This window comes from Gobio gobio (assembly GCF_949357685.1).
Source record: "Gobio gobio genome assembly, chromosome: 21".
Taxonomy (NCBI): Eukaryota; Metazoa; Chordata; class Actinopteri; order Cypriniformes; family Gobionidae; genus Gobio; species Gobio gobio.
The window spans coordinates 29265822-29286271 of NC_137117.1; the positions used below are offsets into that span (position 1 = coordinate 29265822).

General features: G+C 41.9%; 1 protein-coding gene across 2 annotated transcripts in view; it reads right to left on the minus strand.

The window, feature by feature from the left end:
* The window catches only part of nol4lb (nucleolar protein 4-like b), a gene marked incomplete at its 5' end in the record, with an annotated part of 130275 nt that extends 117697 nt beyond the window's left edge, over nucleotides 1–12578 (minus strand). The window contains one exon of one of the 2 annotated variants that reach the window (XM_079802394.1): nucleotides 12075–12578. In XM_079802394.1, coding sequence (XP_079658520.1) covers nucleotides 12075–12416 — 342 coding nt within the window. The remainder of the gene's footprint in view (nucleotides 1–12074) is intronic. The other variant, XM_079802393.1, reaches the window with a different exon arrangement.
* Between the last annotated feature and the right edge of the window lie 7872 nt (nucleotides 12579–20450).

Here is a 20450-nt window from a genome sequence, read left to right on the forward strand (position 1 = left end):
TATTGCTATTTATATTTAATTTATGTCAGTTTCAGTTTTAGTCATTTTAGTACTTCAACTTTTATAGCTAGTTGCCTAGCTATAAATAATAGTAATAAAACTATTTATGTACAGAACTCAAATGAAAAATGCTTTAGGCCATAAGGCTTTAGAATACTACTTTTTTTGGTCCTGGTCACTGCAAACTAGCCTGGATCCACCCTCCTACATACTTTCGCTCAATTTTCATTTTCCTTCAGTGCTCCGTCTGGGATTGCGGTATATTCTCTGGTTTAATCAGGTCCAATTTTAACCGGTCCAATCAGCAAACAGAGGGAGTGGCTGAGAACGATGGCGTTGACGTCGTGCTCTAGTTTCAGATGACATACGTCACGACCAAACGTTAGCGATTGGTTATGGCAGATCCAGAGCGGCTCAGGGCAGATCCAATAGTTTTTAACTTCAACAGAGTACCCGCCTTCAAGGAAGTTAACGCTTGTCAATGAAATGTACAAGAGTCTGATGGGACGAGGCTAACTGCAAACCGTTGTTGTATGGAAAATAGCTGCATAGCATTTCTTTAGACACGTCTAAGTTCGTGTTTCAACGGAAAAAAAAATAACAGCATATGGTCTGGAACAACATGAAGGTAATTAAATAATAAATTGGGTAAATTACTCCTTTAGAGAATCAGGTCACCAGGTGACCACAAGTTCCATTTAGGGTACAAAACTCAAAAACATTAAGGCTGTAGAAAAGGCCCCAAAGTTATGTTAGTGTTGCTATTATTTAGTACAGTTGACCATAATGTGCTTTATGTTTCACTTTCACTCCCGTTTATTCAGTGCGTGTAATAGGGTAGCGAAAGCGCGCGCTGGTTTGTATACTATATCTGACGTTACGCAGTTAGTATGCAGTACGATAGAGATGATCAGTCGGTTGTCACGCAGTTAGTATTCAGTATGATAGAGATCATCGGTCGGTTGGATTATTGTGAGTGACATTTTCCTCAGAGTGTGCGTGAATGAAAGAAAAACCACACTCGAAATTATACTCACCTTTAAACTCACTTATACAAGAAAGAAGAAGGAATAAACAGAATAAAAAGAACTATCTCTCCTCTCTTCATTTCATACTCTGGAGATTTGGCCTTAAGTGGTGTTCTGGCCGACACACCTGAGTGAACCTGGTAATAAACCCAGAATTAGCACCTAGACGGAACGTCTACCCATTATCTTCACTTCATTGATGGTCCTTCGAGCCGGATTACTGGGTTCACGTCAGAGATGGAATTACATCCAGAGTATGATGTTTGTGGTGCACGTCCCAAACGGCACATTCGCCCACCTGTGCGCTATGCAGATTATGAGGTTGATCGTAGGGGCTACATCGGAGAGAGGTACAGAGAGGAATTAGAGAGTACTCACCAGGAGGGAAATGCCAGGATGACACCCCTCACCTCCCCTTATGACTCTTCCCTTCGCCTGCAGAGGCGGGATGCTATTCTTCAGGAGATGGACCTGAGCTATAGGGCGGAGAACCAACAGCACAGCCAGAGGAATCAGCTAGCCCCCCAGCGGGTTTCAGAGAGAGAGTTTAGGGAACAGCTACAAGATTACGCTACTCCCCTGCCTCCAGCGCTGCACCCCATGCATTCACAGGAGGAGAGCCGAGCGGAGTTAGATGACATTCGTCATGAAAGACACCTTCTGCAGCAGACACAGCAGCACATGGCATCAGACTTAGTCGAACTTAGAGCATTACGAGCAGACATGAAACAGTTAGTAGATGCTGTCCGCAACATGCAGAGTCCAACCTCTATTCATACCAGAAAGCCAGAGTTAACGGTGATGTCGCCACGGCCACCTGTTGAATGCGAATCTAAAGCTGAGGAAGAGGATGATTGGCCTGCACCACCACCATGGCCAGACCCAGACATGGACGAGCCTCTCCCTAGTGACCAACCTATAGCACATTCGCTTGTTAGTAGGATGGATGAGGTTCCAAGAATTAGGGAAAAAGCACTGCCAGCCCCAGCTCCTGATATGTTTGTGGGCCAGCCACAAGTTAATCACTCCGCACGTGGGGCCCTTCCCACCGCCAGGCCTTGGGATGACACTGCCCATCATCCACCTCCCTGGTTCAAGCCTGTTCAGTTTCTGCCGCAGCCACACGGATTACCTCCAGCGGAGCCCAAGTACCCTACTGCTTATGGTGGTGAACAGAGTGAGCTTGGCTGCAACCTAGCGCCCAAACAGCGACATCCAGGCATGGCATGGTTACAGGCCCCGCCTTTTAGCTCACCTCAGGGTCGTAACTACAGTATCCCAGAGTCAAGTTACCGTGGGCCACACCCAACAATCCGCAACTTCTCAAGTCGGGACCCAAGTGAGTTTGCGCGGCTCAAGATCTCATTGGAAAACCTCCTACCACATGATGCATCGGAGCTGTTTAAGTATCAAGTGTTGGTCGATCACCTGCAACTAGAAGAAGCCAGGTTAATAGCAGATGCTTACCTTAACTCCCCAACACCCTTCTCAGACACAATGGTTGCCCTCAATGACAAGTTCGGCCGGCCACATCAGATAGCTCTGAGGCGTATTGCTGCTGTGATGGACTCACCGGACATAAAGCGGGGAGACTTTGCTGCATTTGAGAAGTTTGCACTCCGGATACAATCACTGGTGGGGATGCTGAAGACACTAGGCCACGAGGGTGAAGTGGAACTACAATGTGGCTCACATGTTGCTCGTCTGCTGAGCAAGCTGCCGCCTGAGCAGAGAGCAGAGTTTCGCCGCTGCATGTACCATCAGGGTACACAAACCCACACCTTAAATAATCTTTCAGATTGGTTGAAATACGAGTCTTGGTGCCAGGACTCTGAAGGACAGTTAGCTGTGAGAGGAGCTTGGGAGAAGCCGGTGTCCAGATACGAGGGTAGGAAGGGTAAGCAACCTACTACTGTTCTCCATGGGGCAAAGGACACTGTTAAGAAATCTGAGGCTCCAGTTCCAAGTAGCTCTTTTAAAGGGAACAAGAGCAAGCCATATTGTCCATTCTGCAATAATGAAAAACACTACCTTAGCCAGTGCACAGAGGTATCCAGGCTAACAAAGGATCAGCTGACTGAATGGATAAAAAGTAACAAGAGGTGTTGGCGATGTGCACGGCCACACCAGGCGGCCCAGTGCAACTTAAAAAAGACATGCAGCCTCTGCCAAAGGAAACATCTTCAGGTTCTGCATGAGGTGAATATGAGGTCATCCGAAGAAGCAGCATCAACACCAGCAGTGGAAAGCCAAGGCACCAGGGGCACAACCGAGGTTCTGTACTTAGACAGACCCACTGAAGGCAGTCGGGTCCTTCTGAAAGTTGTCAAAGTCCGCATCCACCATGGTGACCAATCAATCAACACCTATGCCATACTTGATGACGGCTCAGAGAGAACTATGCTGTTGTCAGATGCTGCAGAGAAGCTAGGTGTTCAGGGGATTCAAGAGGACCTACCACTACGCACAATTAGAGAGGAAGTGCAGACCCTCCGTGGTTTATCAGTGTCGTTCTTTATTTCTTCACCCTTAAAGCCGAAGAACAAGTTTAAGATTACAGGTGCATTCACTAGTGATCGTATTGGACTAGCTGCCCATACTTACCCCATGGAGCAACTCCGGAACACCTATAAGCACCTCACTGGCCTTCCCATACGGACTTTTATAAAGGTCAAACCCCTGCTTCTCATTGGGAGTGACCATCCCCATCTCATCACTCCCATTGAACCTGTCAGATTGGGACCGCCAGGTGGGCCTGCTGCCATCCGCACAAGGCTGGGCTGGACTCTGCAGGGCCCAGCGAGTGTAGTCCGTCACCATGCCCAATCCCAGCAGTGTCTATTCACAACGGTAACACCCCAGGTGAGCGAGCTTATGAAACAAGTTGAGAGATTATGGCAGGTCGACATTGTTCCATTCAGAAGCGAGAAACTAGTTACTCGTTCAAGGCAGGACCAAGAGGCCATCAGCATCCTGGAGACCAAAACCATCAGGGTAGAGGTTGATGGCATTCTCCGTTACGCAACCCCACTGCTCCGCCGGAAAGACATGCCGCTCTTTCAGGCTACCAAAGAAGCTGTCATGCCCTGTTTACGAAGTGTAGAGAGGCGACTTGCCAGAGATCCTGCACGAGCAGAAGCCTATAGAGTTGAGATGGAGAAACTAATAAAGGCTGGCTCTGTCATCAAGTGTGGACCGAAAGTTTCAGACAAGGAAGGTTGCGAGGAATGGTATATCCCTCACCATATGGTGAGCCATAATGGCAAGAATAGGCTGGTATTCAACTGCTCCTATCAGTATCGAGGGCAGAACCTCAACGACCATCTACTGCCTGGGCCGACCTTAGGAGCATCACTACTGGGAGTTCTGCTAAGATTCCGAGAGCATGCAGTTGCAGTTAGCGGAGACATTAGAGGCATGTTCCACCAAGTTCGCCTCCTCCCAAAGGATCGTGCTCTGCTCAGATTTCTTTGGCGCGACATCAGTCAAGAAGGACCTCCTGCAGTGTACGAGTGGCAGGTGCTACCGTTTGGTACAACATGTAGCCCCTGCTGTGCCACATTCGCCTTACAGCGCCATGTCTCTGATAACAGCCAGCCAGATGAAGATGTGAGGATATCAGTTCAGAAATGTTTTTATGTAGATAACTGCCTCCAGAGTGTTCCCACGATTGCTGAGGCGAGGCATCTAGTCGACAAACTACGAGCCCTTCTTGCGTCTGCAGGCTTCGATCTACGCCAGTGGGCCAGCAATGAACCAGGTGTAATAAGTCACCTACCAGAAGAGAGTTGCTCTGCTAGTGTTGAGCTGTGGCTGGCTCAGAACCAGATCGATACTCCAGAATCTACTCTAGGGCTAAGCTGGCTCTTCCAGACTGATGTTCTTGGTTACAAGCATCGTCATGTGGAGTACGGTGTCCCCACAATGCGTAATATCTACAAGGTGCTGTCGAGTCAGTACGATCCATTGGGCTTCATCCTACCCTACACCACCAGGGCTAAGATAATCGTCCGACATCTTTGGGACAAACACAGGGGATGGGATGATCCACTACTGCCACAGGAGCTTCTGCAGCGATGGAAAGACTGGGAAGAGGAACTGCAAGTCTTACCTCAAGTCACCCTGCCCCGACCGTACTTGCCAAAGTCTGTAGACATTTCCAGTCTTCAGAGAGAGGTGCATGTATTTTGCGACGCCTCAGAAGAGGCGTATGGTTCAGTGGCGTACCTCCGGACCACTGACCGACATGGTGAAGTGTATCTGTCATTCCTGATGGCCCGTTCCAGAATCGCTCCTAAGCGATTTCACTCTATGCCCCGATTAGAACTCTGTGCTGCCCTTACTGGTGCACAGCTCTCACAGGTGCTGAAGAGGGAGCTTACCATCCACATTGATCGGACAACTCTTTGGTCAGATTCCACAACGGTGCTGACATGGCTGAGGTCTGAATCCTGCCGGTTCAAGGTCTTTGTGGGCACCCGCGTGGCCGAGATACAGGAGCTGACTGACGGGCATGCCTGGAGATATGTTGATACCGCAAGAAACCCTGCGGATGACGTAACACGAGGTAAGAAGCTGCGAGAGCTTATTCAGCCAAATAGATGGAGCTTGGGACCAGCCTTCCTCCTGACCAGTCCAGACTCATGGCCAGAGGACCCCACTGTTGACCAAGCAGAAGATACCTCAGAGCTGCGCAAGTCTATCTTCTGTGGGGTCGCCGCTGTTGCATCAAGCCAGTCAACTTCAGACCTGGGCCAATACGGCTCGTGGAAGGAGTTGTTGGAAGGGACAGTGCAGGAGCTGTATGGGGCGGCCAACTCTCATGATAAGCCCACAGCTAAAGACTACCGACAGGCTGAACAGTTAATACTTCAGAGGGCTCAGAGGGATAGTTTTCAGCAGGAGTACAGCCTCCTGAAAGCTGGGAAACCTGTCCCCAGCTACAGTCGACTTCGCACGCTGTCTCCAGAGCTGGATGAAAAGGGAGAGCTTATACGTGTTGGAGGACGACTCCGTCGAGCAGAAGGCCTAGAACTGACCACTCTTCATCCAGTCATCTTGGATCCAGGTCATCGAGTAACTACGCTCTTGATTCAAGACTTTGATAACCGCCTCCGCCACCCAGGACCAGAGCGGGTGTTCGCCGAGCTTCGACGCTCCTTCTGGATCCTGCGAGGGCGTGAGGCTATTCGGCGCTATCAGTATAGCTGCGCTGACTGTCGACGATGGAGGGCGAAACCTGCAGTGCCGAAGATGGCAGACTTGCCATCAGCCCGTCTGCGCCTTTTCAAGCCTGCCTTCTATTCTACGGGGATGGACTGCTTTGGGCCATTTGAGATCAAGGTGGGCCGGCGCCGGGAGAAGAGATGGGGGATCATTTTCAAGTGCCTCACAACTAGGGCGGTGCACTTGGACCTCCTGACCTCTATTGATACGGATGCTTTCCTGATGTCCCTTCGTCGGTTTATTGCCCGTAGAGGAACGCCTGCAGAGCTGTTCTCCGATCAGGGGACAAATTTCAAGGGAGGGGAGCGAGAACTCCGTGAAGCTTTCGTTGAAATGTCTAAAGAACTACAACATCTCCTTGCACCACAGAAGATCTTCTTCCGCTTTAACCCACCAGCAGCTCCCCATTTCGGAGGAGTGTGGGAGAGGGAGATACGCTCAGTTAAGAGCGCACTCTATGCCACAGTTGGTGCTCAGCCTGTTCCAGAAGAAGTGCTGCGGACCGTACTTATTGAGGTGGAAGGGATCCTTAACAGTAAACCCTTGGGTTATGTGTCTTCAGATGCCAGCGACCCAGATCCAGTGACTCCTAGTGTTCTTCTCATGGGGCGGCCTGATGGATCGCTACCTCAGGTAGTCTACCCCGAAAGTGAGCTCATCTGTCGCCGCCGTTGGAGACACTCCCAAATTTTGGCTGATCACTTCTGGGCCCGTTTCATCCGACTCTATGTGCCGAGTCTACAAGCTCGCCAGAAGTGGCAGGCTACACCAGCTGATATTGCAAGGGACTGTGTAGTGATGATCGCTGATCCGCATCTTCCGAGGTCCCTCTGGCCCATTGGGAAAGTAGTCAAGACTCATCCCAGCTCTGACGGGCACATCAGGTCCGCTGATGTAAAGGTGAAGGAGAGAACCTACACCCGGCCAGTTGCCAGGCTAGTTGTCCTCCCTGCACTTCCTTCTGGAGAAGATGGAGACGGTTCCACACCTGCCACTACACCCCAGCCATAGAACTTTGTTGCCTTTAGTGACGAGCAAATGTATTACATACATTTGGGGGCGGCTGTAGAAAAGGCCCCAAAGTTATGTTAGTGTTGCTATTATTTAGTACAGTTGACCATAATGTGCTTTATGTTTCACTTTCACTCCCGTTTATTCAGTGCGTGTAATAGGGTAGCGAAAGCGCGCGCTGGTTTGTATACTATATCTGACGTTACGCAGTTAGTATGCAGTACGATAGAGATGATCAGTCGGTTGTCACGCAGTTAGTATTCAGTATGATAGAGATCATCGGTCGGTTGGATTATTGTGAGTGACATTTTCCTCAGAGTGTGCGTGAATGAAAGAAAAACCACACTCGAAATTATACTCACCTTTAAACTCACTTATACAAGAAAGAAGAAGGAATAAACAGAATAAAAAGAACTATCTCTCCTCTCTTCATTTCATACTCTGGAGATTTGGCCTTAAGTGGTGTTCTGGCCGACACACCTGAGTGAACCTGGTAATAAACCCAGAATTAGCACCTAGACGGAACGTCTACCCATTATCTTCACTTCAAAGGCAGTCAGCTGTCTCAAAATGTTTATGTTAAGAAATTTAAAGTAAGCAGAATTTGCAGATTTTTATTTTGTACTCATACATTTAATTGCTCTGAACTTCATACATTTAACTTAAAAATATGTAATCTCAAATTTTTAAGTAGTGGAAACTTGACTGGCCTTAAAGGAGCTGTATGTAGGACTGTGGCCAAAACTGGTACTGCAATCACTTTCAAATTACTGTAGAGCGGTGTATCCCCTCTCCCCCTCCCCTGACTCGAGGTTGCCAGCTAGGCTGCAGGATCCAGCAGGAACGTAGGCTGCTACAAGAAGCTTTCAATGGCAAGTGACGTGTCGTACACAGTAAGTTTTTTTTCTTTCTGTTAATTATGTTTATGCTTCAAGAGCGATGTTTTGTGAAGTAATTATGAATCGCAAAAATTTACTAATGGCGATTAGCCAAATATAATCGTAAATATGAACGCTCGTATGTGACAGTACATTCCCACATGAAAAAATACTATAGTAAAATTACAGCAAAGCTAAATAACATTAGCAATGGTCATACAGGTCCACTTGCAGCATGTTTTGTCCACTATATATGCGAAGAACGAATGAGGAATAATTTTTACTGAGGTAACGTTAGGCTATGTCTCAAATACGTTTTCACATTGCCATATATAGGCGTGCTAATGTTGTTTTCCTCAGCGTCCCAGCATAATGACAGAGAAACGGGCTCTGATAATGCATTACTAATGTTAGCAATGACGACTCGCCGTTTTTATTTACCAAACAATTCCTTAACGTTACCTTTTCAATTCAATGACCCACCTCCTCCATCTGCGCTAACCTAACGTTACTTTGCACGAACATGCATAACTTTGTTCGACTGTCATGAATATTTGAAATGTCCATTTACATTAAGTACAAGTTAGCCAAACATAGATGAACCTTACCTGTCCAGGAGAAAATTAGCAACGTTGGCATCAGTCTTCAAATTATTCTCCGTTTTCAGCCGTCTCCATCTTTCAAAGGCATCTCTTATACAAATCCTTGTTTTATCTCGGACACTGTCACGACGTTTTTCTGATTCATAACGAGGCCGTTTAGGTTTCGTAAAGTTAGACATTGTTTATCCAAAAAGTTTGTAGCTGCAGCTGTGGTAACTAGAGCAGAGCTGGCAACCCGAATGCAGAAACACTACTGACTTCGTGATTGGTAGATAGGTGGAGGGTGGCGCTTCAGGCATGACACAACATGTCAACATCAACATCAGTTGAGGGCTGCAACTTCACTTTTAAAATGACAATATCTTGGCCTGACAACTGTTGTCAGTGATATAAGTATTTGAAATTAACATGATTTCTTAATGTCTAGTGACAAATCAGGGCCATTTTATGATTAATTGAAATACATTTCTTACATACAGTTCCTTTAACTAGCTAATTCAATAAATGCCACCTTACTAATTGGTTACTCAATGCTTAGTTAGCATTAGCATAGCACTTGCTGAATGAGGACAGCAATATAATACATTTAACATGTATCTGTTCTCAAACTAAGCTCAGGCTCCACTCGTCACCGTGATGATAACCCTATAAAAAAAAAAAACATAACAGAAACTCTTCTAAACTAGCATAACAAAACATTAAACACTACTAAATCTCCCACTTAATATTAATCTTGAACAAAAAACATATTATAACACTTAATTTTGGCATTTGCGGTCCCTTTTGAGTGTCATGGCAAAACATGCTGGGAAATAGAAATCCCAGCCCACTTTTGATTGAATTTAAGTTAGTCTAAATTAAAAGAAACAAGCTCATTAAGCTCAAAACAATGAAACAATTCAGATTACTTAAAATGTGTCAGGTTTGAGAACTCAAAAGAAAAAGACCGTTCTAAATACTCATAAAAGTTAATATGATTGAACTAATTTGTTTAATTTGAGTTGGCTCTACTCAACCCAATTAATTATTTTGAGCGTTACACGGCAACGATGTAATAAAAATGGAAACACTTTTCCTTTGCATTTTTGACGAATTGTCAAAACGATCCGCAAAATCGACTAAATATTCTGTTTAAAACGGTGCTGTGTAAATGGCCCCTTATAATCAAAATTTGTACTGCAGGTATAAAGATTCTCCATTTCTCACTTCTGATCTGATTCTCTTGAGTGTGAGTCGACCTCACAGCTTTGCTTTAAGCTGAGCTCACCAACAGGTCAGAGTGTCTGGATCTGCGATCAGGATCTTGTGTTACTTGTGCATATCGGCACGCAGTCTCTGCACTGCTAATCGAATGGTGAGGGAATCACTTTCTCTCAGTAACTCCTATTCACGTCAATTAACCCCCCTGGGTGAATTGAATGGGCGGAATGTCTCATAAAGAAAGCAGAACACACACATACCCAAAGCAAAGAGTGCGAGCTAAAATAGTATTTGAATAGGACAAATCTGGGGCAGCCTCTTCATTATGAGGGTACACAGAGCGCGGAGGGAGCATCCATCTTAACTTTTCCATCATACCAGTTTCCTTTCCTTTATCAGTGAAATGTTCATAAGATGAATCTTCATCTGGGCTCCTGATTATTCCATTTGTTCTGTTGAGAGCTGACCCGCTCACCTCGTCTCTGCCTCTCTATCTCTCCCTATTCCTCTCGCACAAATCACACATTTCTAACTAGCTTTCTCACCAACAATACCACACACTGCCATATTGTTTCACTAAGCTACACAGGTGAACTAAATCGGCAGGTGTGTTTAGGTTTAGTCAATTATTTTATAAAAAAGTCAACGGCTTAGAAACCTGAACTCTTCAGCTCAGAAAAAGACATTATGAAGATTAATCATTTGAAAAAGATAACGCAAAACATGCATCGTCTCTCTAAAACAGGTCTCAATAAACACATAAACGCTGTAAAACAAATCTGCATGTTTTCATTTTGTGCGACTAAATGCTTTTCCTAATGGTAAAATGCAAAAAAGGTGCACGAATAGAGACCACTTATTGAAATGGGCTTTCAAAAGGTTGCTGTTTCAAAACTGATCCAAACCGTTACCATGAGAAAACAAAACTATTTTTATGAATCCATACGATTTGAAAAAAAAAAATAAGCATGAAGGTCCACCATAAAACCTGATGAGATTGTATGGATTCATATGAATGCCCACCAATTCTCATGAGTGTGTTGGTCTAACTAACCCTAAACAGACGCAAACGGGTAGGTCAATAATAATGGTGATGAAAAGGAATTTACATTCATAGAAATGTATTCAAGTTTGCTTCCTACATTTTTGAAAAACATTTATAAGGATTTCTACCAATAGTTTGATCTACTATTTTAAAAAATGTCAAGTACTGTAACCATCAAGGAAATGTACTAAAACACTTTCCATGCACTTTGAATACACTTGAGTTTACTCAATGAATACACTACTCAAAGGGTCAAGGTAACAAAGTGCTGCATAATGAAGCAAAAAATATCAAGAGGTTTTCTCAGGACTACTTGACCAGAACAAAATGTGACTTTACATAAAAAGTTAAAATATGTTATATTTTGTAAAAGCTTTTTAACACTCATTAAGATCAAAACCTCTCTGTTGTCTGGTTTTCTTGTCACATGACAACAAAATGTCTTCCATAATGGTTACACTACACTGACTTTTCAAAACAATATATTTCACTACTACTACCACTACGCCTACTAATAATAATAATAATAATGTGTTGATATAATATTTAAAAATATATATAATATAACAAACCATTTACACCATCATTTAAAATAAATAAACAAAAACCCAGCTGTTTTGTTTTGCAAACTATGGACAGCCCCCCAAAAAATTCAAACAGAAATTAAAAAACGTTTAAAATGAAAATCTCAAAGTCTAATATGTTCAAGTTATCGCCTGTATAAACTAGTAGACCATCTTAATGCATATTATTTCACAATACATGTTGGATTCGTTAGCTCTAAATTTCATGAATATTCTGAAGGGTAAATTGGTATTGATTGTTAGAGACTGATAGTGATAACAGCTTCCGGACAATCGGGTGGCAGAGCTGCCACCGTTCCCGTGGATACCGGGCGGAGTGACACAGGAACAAGTGGTTACCGGAGACCCGAGAGTGATATGGACTCCCCTACAGATATCCAACCGTGAACAAGATTCACCGGTAAACATGTGCGCCATTGTGCGTCTGGCGCAGGATTTGCATAGGCAAATGTCGCGCACTATTACGCGTTTGATGAGAAGACGGGAAAAAGAGCACTAACCGTTGCCTTGATGGGGACGTACAGGACGGGTCTGTTCGCTGCCCCGTTCTCGTTCTCGCTCGGCTCGCCGTCAGTGTTGCCCACCTGGAAACCTTTGGATTTCACCCAGAACTTAAATTTGGCGTTTATGTGGTTGCTCTCGATATAGACGACCTCCGAGTCGTCGCTCTGTAAGAGGGTCTGCAGAATTTTGTTGTATTTTCGCCGGGTGACGGTCTTTGTTTTGCCGGAGTCTCCGTAAGTGCGAAGGCACCACTCCTGAAAATCCCCAAACATCTCCGCCTCGGACACCGCGGGGCTTCGGCTCCTTCTCGTTAAATCCATCCGTTTTTTGGTTGACATGGCTTTGTCGGTCCTCCTGCGGAACGAGAGAGGCTTCGTAAAAATGTTAAATATAGATATAGCTCCTAATTTACCGCGAATACAAATGAGAATACTCTTCAAATCACGGTGTGTTTGTCTACCCCCGCACCTGTTAACAGAACCGTTTCTTCTGTCCCACAGGATGGCAAACAAATGACAGTCCCACGTCTCCTGTTGAGGAACTGAAAGAGGGGCCGTCCTACAAACGGCTTTCGCCCACCTGTAAGCTGAGGCTAATTAAAACAAACTGCCCTTAGCCCAAATAACCTAAATACGACGATTAGGCTATGTTAATACACGCAGGAGTCCAGGGATTGCTTGTAATGAGGAGCAAGTGGTCCTCTCAGCGTCCGTTGAAGCTCGCGCGCCGCTCGGCTCAGTGAATGAACTGCTGCTCCACCTGAAATCGCTCACCACCTGTTAGAATGAGCTCGAGCCTCGACGCTCACCGCGCCTGTTCACGCGGAGGACCGGATTGTGCGCGTAATGCGAGTTTATGAGAAATACTAACTGACACACGAGGCGGTAGGATGGACGGCTTTGAGCGGCGTCCCATACCCTATGGGACAGTCCAGATCCAGGAAGTGCACGCGTTCAGATAGCCCAAATCAACACAAAGCAGATGAGTGTCCCGTAAAAAAAAATTCGACACGGAGGTTATTGCGTGTAGGCCACGTGTTATTTATTTATCTAATATATTTTTCTTTTTTGTATAGCTAATTTAGAAAGTACTGTATCCAGGCAATACAGTACCTATATATATATGTATATATATATATATATATATATATATATATATATATATATATATATATATATATATATATATATATATATATATATATATATATATATATATATATATATGTAAAGTAGGAATACCAATGAGAAACCGACATTTATAGCAACTCTGATCCCAGTCATGGAAAACTTGGGAAATATTTAAATTTGAAAATTGCTCTTTGCTATGATTAAAAAATGAAGTTGTGGAAAAATTATACAAAAAATATGTCATTAATAAAAATAAAATAAAAAATCTGAGAACTGTGTGTTGATGACCAGATGTTCATTTCATTTAGATAGATGTGTCCTGAGCAAAAAAAAAATATTTGATATCTTAAGAGACTCATCATTGTCTCAGATGTCTCATCTAAAAAATAAAAATAGACAATCATAGACATACTGTAAGAGTATAGAGCTTGGCATTAGCATAGCTTAGATAGTATTAGTAGAATGTGATAAGAAATGTTCATATTAAAATCAGAATTTTGGGGGGAATTTTGATCGCAGACAGTGAACTTCCCTTTTCCCCCAAAAAAGAGAGAAACTGGAGACTTCAAAAAAAGTCTGCAGAGATCAAAAGGATGCATTTGCACTCAGAACTCCTGAGAGATCTCCTGATGTTTCGTTATACACACACACACACACACACACACACACACACACACACACACACACACACACACACACACACACACACACACACACACACACACACACAGAGACAGACAGTCTACTAGTACAGTTTAAGGAGTGATTTGAGTTTAATTCATTAATGACTGATAAAGTGAAGTATTTTCCAACATGCGATTGTGCTTCGGGCAACCCCAGTTCGAGAACCTTTCCCAATCCTGTCCCCCACTCTCTCCCACTTCGCTTCCATACTCTACTACACTATCCTTTCACAATAAAGCAAACAAAATGTCAAAAAAAAAAAAAAAAATATATATATATATATATATATATATATATATATATATATATATATATATATATATATATATATATATATATACATTTTTAAATAATCAACCAACCAATACTCATTATGATTAGAGAGAGAAATACTACTTCAGATAATGAAAAAAAATGTGGGCGATCGAGGAGACCTTGAGTGAACAGTGCGCATGGACGTTCTGTGCTGGGCTGAGTGCGTTTGTGTAACTCCAAGAGCCATGTGTCTGAATCAGACACAACATAGATACACATTCAGTGTGCTGAAAGGACAAACAATTGTGTGCCATAGTTAAAAAGATCAATCCACATATCATTGATGTTCTATGAAAATTACATTTCTGGACAACTCAGCTCCATTTAATAAAGTTTTGTGACTTTTTGTCTATTAGATTAGTAGCCTTCAATACACTTTTGTACTTCAAAAATGTACAAAGAACAAAAAAAAAGTACAATTTAAAAAGTTACGGTCCAGGAAAATGAACAAAACATAATACACCCATCCTGCACTACACAGATTTTCTTCCAATCAAATACACCCTATAATATGAGTATGCCCCTCCCCCTGCCAACTAGCAACTTACAAATCAAGTGTGTTCACTTACTCCTAAGGTGTGTGCACTAACTTGGATGGGTTAATGCAGAGGACAAATTAGTATGGGGTACCATACTTGGCTTTCACATGTCACTTATTTGCTTATTTATCATGGTTCATGACCCTGATTAACAAAATGAAAATTGTGCTTGTCAAGTGAAAATACAGGAATTCATATACAATGGATGTAAGCCTGATTTTAAAGGGTTTTTTAGTCATGTAGCTCTCCCTCTGATTTATAAAAAGCAAGTGAAGAGTAACTGGTGGGTCTGTCTTTTGTACACATGCTTATCCTAAACGCTCCTTCTCAGCAAAAGTTAGCAGTGGGCACAGGGAAACAAAGCACTGGTAGAACGAGCTGTATTGAAATAGCCTTTTGCTTTGGGAAGTGAAAGTGCGTTTCAAAACCCTGCTGACTCCCTCCCTGCCTCTTTTTCCCCTTTTCAGCTGTGGCCCAAGAGAGAAGCGAGCATCTGCTTCCAGAGAAAAGTGGTCAGTCATCTGTGGTTAGCCCACTGAAGTCTCTTCCTTGAAATGTTTGTCACTCTGTCTGTCGAAATCACAACTGCTGGTTTGGGCCGCACCATGTTCCTGTAGGCCTCTCAGACACTTATGTGGTCTTCTGGGACTGTTTGGATTGTTAGTTTTGTGCAGTCAGTGTAGCATGCTTTAAACGTCCCGTTACATACTGTGTGTAGTAGAAATAAACCTTCATCAAAATGTAAGTGTTCATATTACCCACCAAACATTCTGAAACTGAATTATACGTTGACTTTCTGTGTCTGTTAGATATCTAGCTCCACATGGGACTGGAGATATGTGTATGTGTGTAAGGCTCTGCTCTATACAGGACTGTGTGTAAGGGTGATATAGTTATGTCTATCTGTTGCTATGACGGCAGTCATCAGCAGAGGCTGTGAGTGGGTGTAGGGTGCAGTGTGCTGCTTATCCCTGCTGACTTACTTGTGCATGGGTTTGTGCAATTCGGACTGCTTCCATTACGGCAAATGTGAAATGTATTATGCTGATCATATAGATTCTGAAAATCAAATGAATTTCAAATTGAATTCAACAAATCAATTCATAAAGGCAGACATGCACTGTGTGAAATGATCCATTTTCAATTTAGTATTTTATTATTTTTATTTTTAAATAAAATATATTTTTGTCATTTTCTTTCTTTCCAATGAAAATGTATGCATCATATTTAAACAAAAACATGCATTTTGCATGAAGCAAACTCTGAAAGATGAGCAATTCACTTTACATTTGTTGTCTATAAATTAATCCCCATAATATTACTAAAATACAGCATGGAAAAATACAAATAACTGGTGAAATCACTCACAACAGACTTCCCGCCATGTTGTCATTTCCAACATTTTCCACCAAAAAAAGAAAAATGCTGATTTCACACTTTTAAGAGCCGTTCAAAACAAACTAACAAAACAAAGCAACTGTAATATAAAAAAATATTTGCCATTTATATGTTTGCAAAATAAAAAAATAGATATTGCGGCCACAAACTAAAGATTTGTTCCCATGTGTTTCGTTAAATCACTGTTAAAATGAGGGAAAAAATTTGTACAATGTGGGCACAATTTAACCAAAAGCACCAACACATTACAAGATATCTGGCCGATTTGGGGCATAATTCTTTCAATGGGTACAAACCACACCGATCTCATATCGTAAATATTAAACATTCATCAAAAATCCAGTTGTGTGGGGGGAACCCCGAAGACAAATGTGCACACACATAAATTGTCACATGGAACGAAACAATACCCAATCAGAAAGCTATAGCTGACGGAAGCATAACACAACTTCATCCAAACCTTTTTCTAATTTCCCCTGCAAATGTTCTATCTAAAGCTGTCTAAACACTATTATCGCCATTTCTTCTTGTTGTCCACCATGTTTGTTTACTCTAAAGTCACGAGATTTTGCGAGATTTCCTGTGTTCACAGTCGGGACTCTGGTAGTTTGTGAATGGGATCTGTTAGTGTGTGGTGGGCTGTCTTGGTTGGTTACATTCCACACTATACTACAGTATAGGAACAAAACTGTTACATTTATGTTTGTGGATTTTGTTGTTTCAAAATCTTTTAGTGTGGGCCAGCTTTTAGTCATAGGAAATAAATATATCGTTTTCACCCCACATGTCATATGTGTGGCCCTGTATATTGGAGAATTATTTTTATTTTTTTTGATAGATAGAACGGGCCAATAGGGGCTAAAGCAAAACCTGGGCGCCTTACATTATGGAGTGATCCTATGATGTAAAAGTCTCTCACCAAGTAGTAGGCTACATTTTAATCATCGCCCCTTGAATATTTAAAGTCTTAGAAGGGAACATTTACAGCAAACGTTCCTGAGTCCATCCGGTTGCGTGCCAGCAGATGTTCTATGCACACACAGATCTCTAGCCTCATCTTTCACAGGAAGCTGAACAGGGGGAACTCAAGACATGTCTGTCTTGATCAATATCTCACGGTGTCATCACATGGGCTTAGTGTGGCTGAGAATCGGTTGTGTGTCAGGGCAACAGTTGAAAATAAAAGTACTGAAATTGATTTGGAAAGATGCGATGTTGAGAATGACAGATGTAGAGCGAGACTAAGGTAACAAGACTATATTGTGCAGAGCAATCGATCTTTTCACATCTCAAACAACTTTCTTGGGAAAGACATCTGATTTCAAAAACCACTGTTTTTGCCTAAATATAGAGGTTTGGATATGCTATATTGTTTATACCCTGACTTGGGTTCTGCATGAATGCTATCACAAACATAGACGATCTGTTCTCAATGCCGATTCATTGTTTATCTGTTTTGCGGTGTCCCAGTGGCAGAAACTAGGGCAGCACTGGTCTCTTGAAACACTGTGGAGCCAAACACCCATCAATCCCTTGCGCTGCACCTCATTACCGGGCTGTCCTAAGACTGTACGCGACCATAATAGCTGTTTAACGATCCTCTATCCATCTTCCATAATCAAAATGGTGCCTGGAGATACCAAAGACCTGGAATGCACTTCAAATGTCAAGTTGCTCCTATGGTTTAAGAAGGAAAAAAACAAAAACAAAAACGAAACAAAAAACAATCAAAACGATAAGCACACACCTCTAAGCATTAGATAACATTTCCTGAAATATCTTCAGTACATTAGATTCTATGCAACCATAGCCTTTATGTCTACAACAGGTAGCCCTTTCAGGTAAAAGCCTTAGGCCACATTCACAAAGGAAACATTTTTGTGCTCAAAAACATCAGGAATTAGTGGATTTCTTTTAAGACACGTTCTTCAAAGTTAAACAATAGCTAAAAGCTTTATCATATAATAAAACAAAAGCACAACACTGGAAAATACAGAGAAACAGCGTAATGATAAAAACATCCATCGGATATTTGTACCTAGACCAACAATTAAAAAATAGTTCCCATCCTGTGTGAAAAAAAGATCCCTACTGCCACTCTTAAATTTGATCAACAGTAGAGCCCCATGGTGACCTATGAATAGTGTTGACTGCAGAGTTAGCATCTACGCTAGCAATGTGCTTGATTGGCTGAGAACTTGTGCAACTCTGTGGCTGAGTGGGTTTTGTGTTTGCATATTTCCTCTCAATTTTGTATACAGTTTCAGCCTCAAGAAGATGTTAGTGAGAAAACCGTGATTCTAACTTAATGGGACAGACATGAAATCAACCAGGAAATCACCTCACGAATGCAGTTTTCATTCCTGTTTTGATGTATTTCCTATTAAAACAGGATGCTGGGGTGGCCATATCAAAGGGCTTGTACTTTTTTAATAGCTAAGAGCATTTAGTTTATATCATAGAACCATGATATGCTAATTGCTATTGTTAGTCAGAGGGTTCTCGGAAAAGAAAGACTATTCATATTAAGTGTTACATTCAAATTTTATAGTGACTAAAACTTAATTTTGTCGATTTTTAGTTGTACACTACAACATAAATGTCCTCAAAGCTAACATACATGGACTAAAAACCACAAAATACCAATTCTGTTCAGCTACAGGGAACAGATGCACTTATTTCCCCTTACGAAAATTAACCATGTTTTTTTTTTTACAGTAAAAGTGTGTTTTTTTGGCTAATTGATTACCATTTATATAACCACAGTTTTACCACAAATACCATGGTTAAACTATGGTTAGAGTAGCAAAGCCATGGTTAATTTGTGGTTACCACGTTATAATAACCATGTTTTTTTGGTTTTATTTGTAGTAAAACCATGGTTTATTTTCGTAAGGGTCTATTTCTGGTCCTTTCATCATAGTTATCTTATTTTTCTAAAACTTTTCTTCAGAAATATCATAATAATGCTTTAAGGGAGAGCATATTAAAATCTCACACAAATTTGTGTGCACCATATATTTCTGTTTGTAACTACTTAAATGACAGCTTTTGCAGTGTCTATTTTTTTCAGTTGAAAATGTTCAATTAAAAGTAAACACTGTATATCTAAAATATCTAGATATATCTCTTTTAAATATCTCTTTTAAATATCTAAATACTTAAGTAAAAAAAAATTTGTTTTAGATTTTTCAAGTTTTTTGTTTCATTTAAAGGGTTAGTTCACCCAAAAATCTAAATTCTGTCAGATCTTTTTAATGAAATCTGAGAGATTTCTGTCCCTTCATTGACAGCTACACAACTACTACTTTCAAGCCCCAGAAAGGTATTAAAGACATCATAAAAGTAATCCATTAGGAAAACATAACATGCTCTCGTGAACACACGTTGGTCTTACAAAATTAGTATTTTGTAAATAAAGTGGTAAATTGTTTTTTTTTTGCTCAAACAAAGCACTTGTGTCACTTCATAAAATTGAGGTTAAACCACTGGAGTCATGGATTACTTTTATGATGTCTTTACCTTTCTGGACCTTGAAAGTGGTAGTTGCGTAGACTGTCAATGGATGGACAGAAATCGCTCAGATTTCATTAAAAAGATCTTTGTTTGCTGGGAACATTGTTATGGTTTTCAATATGTTTTATGACTTCAATTGATGGGATCAAGAAAATAACTTATGGTGTGTGTATATATACTTATGAGGGCTTGCATGGATGAAATCTAACTTGTTAGCTAATTTCTGTCCATTTCAGTATAACATGTCAGATGAAGATGTGGATTTCAGATCCATTTATGGAAACACCCACTCAGAACATCCATAAATATCATCCACTAATGAGCACATCTTTCTTTTTGGATGACCCGCAATTAAAGGCTTCGGTTTTCCTTACCATGCTTGGTCAGTTTATCAGTCCTTTTTTTTTTCATTTGTATGAACTTTGCCCCTTAACTGCCTTCAGCTTGTGCCGAGGTCAAGCTAGCATGTACCATCATTACAACTGCCTGTCGGTGTTTACAGACAATATACAAGGATCGTGTTAGATGGAGGAATCAGTCGTTCAGTGACTCTCTTTTGTTTGGGCTTTGTGTTGACTCTCCTCCCCACCCCTTTTTTTTAGTCCCTGTACTTTTCCTTCTCCTACTCTGCCCTGTTATTCTCCTGAACGTTTGAGAGGAGAGATCTACTGCCATTGTCCACAGCTTACAAAGTGTTTTTTTTTTTCTCATTCTCCTGCTCAATTTCTTTCTTATAACTTTTTTTCTTTATAGGCATGGGTTAGTCTGTGCAGGTCATCAGACAGGAAGA